The 4,596-nt window shown below is 60.1% G+C and overlaps 1 protein-coding gene across 1 annotated transcript; it reads left to right on the forward strand.

Annotated features, from left to right (window-relative positions):
* Positions 1-568: 568 nt before the first annotated feature.
* Positions 569-4,259, forward strand: LOC137672846 (acrosin-like). Its single transcript, XM_068417266.1, has 6 exons — positions 569-613; positions 1,664-1,887; positions 2,202-2,405; positions 2,743-3,008; positions 3,288-3,433; positions 3,900-4,259. The coding sequence occupies exons 1-6, from the start codon at positions 575-577 to the stop codon at positions 4,257-4,259; spliced, it is 1,239 nt and encodes a 412-aa protein (XP_068273367.1). The 5' UTR covers positions 569-574.
* The last annotated feature ends 337 nt before the right edge of the window (positions 4,260-4,596 follow it).

Consider the following 4,596-nt stretch of genomic DNA (forward strand, 5'->3'; position numbering starts at 1 on the left):
CACACAGGAGATAGGCCTGTGGTCTTGCTTGGAGAGCTTGTTGACTTCAGCTCTTGATTCTTTCCGTTAGCTGCAACAATATCCCCCAACAGCACCCTATCTTCCCTGGGACAGGCTTGTCAGGCAGACAGGACACATGAGACGGAGGATTCCCCATCCTCTCTCCACCTGGCTGAACACAGTGACTTAAAAGATAGGGGGCAATGGAGACAAGTTCCTCTTTGGCACAGCAAGTACATCTCCTCTGTGACCACCTCACCTTCCCTAGTGCCCTTGCGTAATAGCTACAAGGCTCTGCACGTGGAACAGAACAATAAGGAGGACAGTGGTTCATCTAGGCTGGAGCTATCTCCTACGTCTATCCACACAAGGCAGGATGGCAGCAGGAAGCTCCCGCACCTTTCACAAGCTTTGAGGCCGCATTCTTCAAGCTCCTGCTCTCTACCCTCCAGGGGCCCAGCCCTGCCCAGCCAATGCAACGCACTTGGCTGGCTCCTGCTTTGCTCCCACAGCTGCCCTGCTCTCCAGTATGAGCAAGGCTCCAGCACACAGCTGCAGAAGGCAGACTGAGGAGATGCAGCTGACACAGGCTTTACCAAAGCCCTGGAGAATGGCACTTGGGGCCGAGAGCAGGAGCATCCCTCTCTGCCTAGAGCTTAACATTGCATGTGCGTGGCCACACGCACCAGGTGCCGCAACTGCCCTTGTCAGCGTTGTCCCAGAAGAGCACTAGAACTCACAGACAGCAAGGACATGAGGCTGCCCAAGGGCGTTGCTGTGGCTGACACGGCCAGCGTGGGCTGTGCTGCATCTGCATTTCCCTGTGCTTTGTTGTCTTCATTTAGCCCGCACCCGGGGCTAAACAAGAGCAGTTTTACTCTCACCCAATGTCCCTTCCCCAACTGAGGAAGGGAGTTGGGAAATGGAGGGAGCCTTGTGGGTTGAAGTGAACCAAATTTTAATGAAATGAAGAAATCAATATAAATGACAACACAAAACAGACAAAAGTATGCTTATCCACAGATCACTGGCAAGTTGCTCCAGCAATCACAACATGGGAGGAGAGGCAAAGAGAGCATAAAAAAACCCCCACCTCTTCCCAGCAAACCCTCTCCTTTATAGGGAGCTCCATGTCAATGCTATAGAATACACCTGTGGGCCAGCCAGGGTCAGCTGCCCCAGATTTAACTGCTGAGGGCCCTGATCACCATGGCTGGCCACAAACTGAAACCAAATCCCAATGAAAGCAGGACAATTGTGCAGGAGGCTTGACGCTGCTTGGGTACGCTTGGCTCATTTGGCTTGCACGTCACTGCTTGCCTGCCGCGCCTGCAAACACATCAGCTCTTCACCACCCGAGCGTGCACACTGCCCGCAGCAGTTATGTTCTCTGCGGTATGTTTTGTGGGAAGGACCTGGTGGCACACGGCTGCAGAGAGCAGGGTGGCAGTGACTTCCCAAAGAGGCTGTGATGCCACACTTGTGTTTTTCCTGCTAGCTGTTAGCAGGCAGTGCTGGGAGCCAGGCGCTGCTGCCTGCCACGGCGCCTGCGCACCCTCATCGCGCAAGCAGAGCATTCAGCGGGGGCCTGTCGGGGTGATCTGATCCCAAATTCTGCCTCCCCTCCTGCTCAGAACCCCCCATGTTGCTCCCCTGCCGAGAGGCCACCGTGCCCAGCACCTGGAAACAGCCCCTCTGTGACATCATTCCCGGGGCCAAGGGCACCACGGGCACCGTCAGTGCTGCCAGCACTACATCAGAGGCTGCACTGGTGGCAACAAGCCCTTGCTTCTTGCAGCTGACACGTACCGCTGCGATGGATTTTCTCCGCATCATCGTCCTGCTGGCCATGTTCTGGCCAGTGCACGGCACATGGGACAGCTGTGGGTAAGTGTCCCGAGGCTCTGGGAGGGAGCTTGGGCAACCCTTATGGGGCTCACTGGGGGGTGCCCGCTTGTCCCCCGTGGCCACGCCACAGCTTCCTCAACCCCATGGGGGAGCCTCAGTTCCTTGCCAGCACCCAGGCTGCTGGCACAACGTGTCTGCGGGGCTAAAGCAGAACCAGGTGCGGGCAGATGCATGCCTCGGGGTTCCCTGGCCCTGCTGTCCGTGTGGCGCCTGGTGGGGAGGGAAGACAGCTGACCTTCAGCCTGAACAGCAGCAAGCCCTCGAGCAGGAGAGTGATGAGTTTCTGCTTACAGAGGGACCTGCGGGCTGCGGCCCATGGCTTATTATTACTACGGGACATCGCGCGTCGTGGGTGGCACAGATGCCCAGCCAGGAGCCTGGCCCTGGATCGTCAGCATCCAGGATCCCTGGCGAGCAGGCACGGGGCACCTGTGCGGAGGGTCCCTCATCAGCCCGCAGTGGGTCCTCACAGCAGCCCACTGCTTCATCGAGGCCAGGTGAGGAGGAGCAGGGAACGGGCATGTCCCCACAACACCAGCAGGTGCCCTGCCCGCAGCACCACGTGCTGCTCCCATCCCTTTCCCTTGCAGTACGCCCAGTGCCCAGGCACTCCCGAGCCCAGCAAGAGGCTGCTCAGGAGAAGGCTGGGCTCGTGCCACTGCTGCCCAGCAGCCTCCAGCTCGACGTTCCTTGTGCCCAAGGCTTGCTGGGGCACTCGCACCCTCCGTACTGCTGCTTTCCCCTCTCCCTCGTGAAGCAGCAGGCAGGGAGCTGCTGGGCTGCTGCAGCACGCGGCTCCGCTCCCTCTGACCCCTCTCTCCATCCCCCTTCCAGGAACGTCGGCATGTGGCGCGTGGTAATCGGGGCCACCCAGTTGACTCAGCCGGGCCCTGAGACCCAAGTGCGCCATATTATACGCCTGCTGGTGCACGAGCACTACTTTAACGTCACCCAGAGGAACGACATTGCCTTGCTGGAATTGGACCAGCCTGTCCAGTGCGGCTACTACGTACAGCTGGCCTGCGTGCCCGACGCCTCGCTCAGAGTGTCAGCGCTGACCAACTGCTACGTCAGCGGCTGGGGGTCCACGACCGCAAGATGTGAGTTCCCAAAGGCGCTCGTGTCCTGAGGGCCAGCTTGGCAGGCTGGGGAGGCGGGTTGGGCTTCCTGAGAGCAGAGGCGACAGCCCGAGTCAGGCTGTGGGGCCGTGTGCCTGTAGAGACGTGGGCCTGAGCCATTGCCCAAAGCAAGACAGAAGGGAAAGCCCGGTACGATGCCTCTGCAGAGGCCAAGGCAGGCACTAGGGAAGGGGTTGGCCCAGACAGGGGAGGAGAACTGCCCACGAGCTGCTGGCTGTTAATTGCTTTCTGTGCTCACAGCTGGAGGACCCAGTGATGTCCTGCAGGAGGCCAGGGTGCGCCTCATCGACACCAAGATCTGTAACAGCCGCCAGTGGTACAGAGGGGCCATCCACAGCCACAACTTGTGTGCTGGCTACCCGCAGGGTGGCATCGACACCTGCCAGGTAGGAGCGTGCTACAAGTCACCCCCAGCAGCACAGGCAGCCCTGTCACAGCCGCCCAAACACACGCCGTCGCGTGCTGGGCCTGGCAAGCCACCCTCCCACCGCTGGGTCCCCACCGCTGTCGGGGCTCACCTCCCCTTCACCATCTGCAGGCCCTTGCCCGGTGCCCCCTTGTCCCAGAGGCCCACAAAGCCCAGACAGTGCTCTTGGCAGCCCACGGGCCCAGATCCCAGGCCTGCAACATGTGTTTCCCACGCACCCAGGATCCCTGTGCAGAGACGAGAGAGAGCCCCACCTGACAGGCCCCCGACCCCCTCCCAGACAAGGCTCTGCAGGCCCCAGCACCTGAGCAGAGCCTTTCTGCGCAGTGAACACGGCTCCGGCAGGTGCTGTGAGAGAGGAGGAGCCAGCCGGAGCGCTGGCAGCGGCCACCCAACACCACCTCATCCTCTCTCCCCCGCTGCAGGGTGACAGCGGTGGTCCTCTCGTCTGCAAAGACAACAGCGCTGACTACTTCTGGCTTGTTGGGGTGACCAGCTGGGGTTATGGCTGTGCGAGACCAAACCAGCCCGGAGTCTACACCTCCACTCAGCACTTCTATGATTGGATCCTGGTCCAGATGGGACTGGGCCGAGCAGGAAGAGCGACTCCAACACCACGGGCCTGGAGTCATTTTCTCACCGCCTCAACCGCCTTTAAGAGGCCGAGGCCAATCCCAACACAATCGGGCAGCGTTAGCTCCTGCCCATTTCCACTCCCGAGGCTGGTGGAATTCTTTACTCGGGTGCAGGAGCTCCTGCAGCACCTAAGAGGAAAAAAGGCTTGACCAGCGCGATGGACAGGATCCCGTGCAGGCTGCAGTGCACCGCCACCATCTCCCCCTGGGGCAATGCCTGCCCATCCACAGGCAGCCTCAGTCTCAAAGGCCTGCTCGGTCCTGCCCGCGCTCCTCCGCGTGCACACAACGTCTGAAGTTGTCTTAGTTCTTGAAATAAAGTTGCCAGTTTTCACAGCTAACCATGCTTCAGTCCAATTCAGTCTCCTGTGCCAGGCAAGGACTTCCATGCCCGGCACCTGCAAAATGAGGCTGCAGGCAGAGAGTAGGGCACAAAGGGCCAGAGTCACTCCAAAGGGCTGGAACCGCGCCTGCTCAGAGAGGAGGG

The sequence above is a fragment of the Nyctibius grandis genome, chromosome 22, assembly GCF_013368605.1.
Source record: "Nyctibius grandis isolate bNycGra1 chromosome 22, bNycGra1.pri, whole genome shotgun sequence".
NCBI classification, from domain to species: Eukaryota; Metazoa; Chordata; class Aves; order Nyctibiiformes; family Nyctibiidae; genus Nyctibius; species Nyctibius grandis.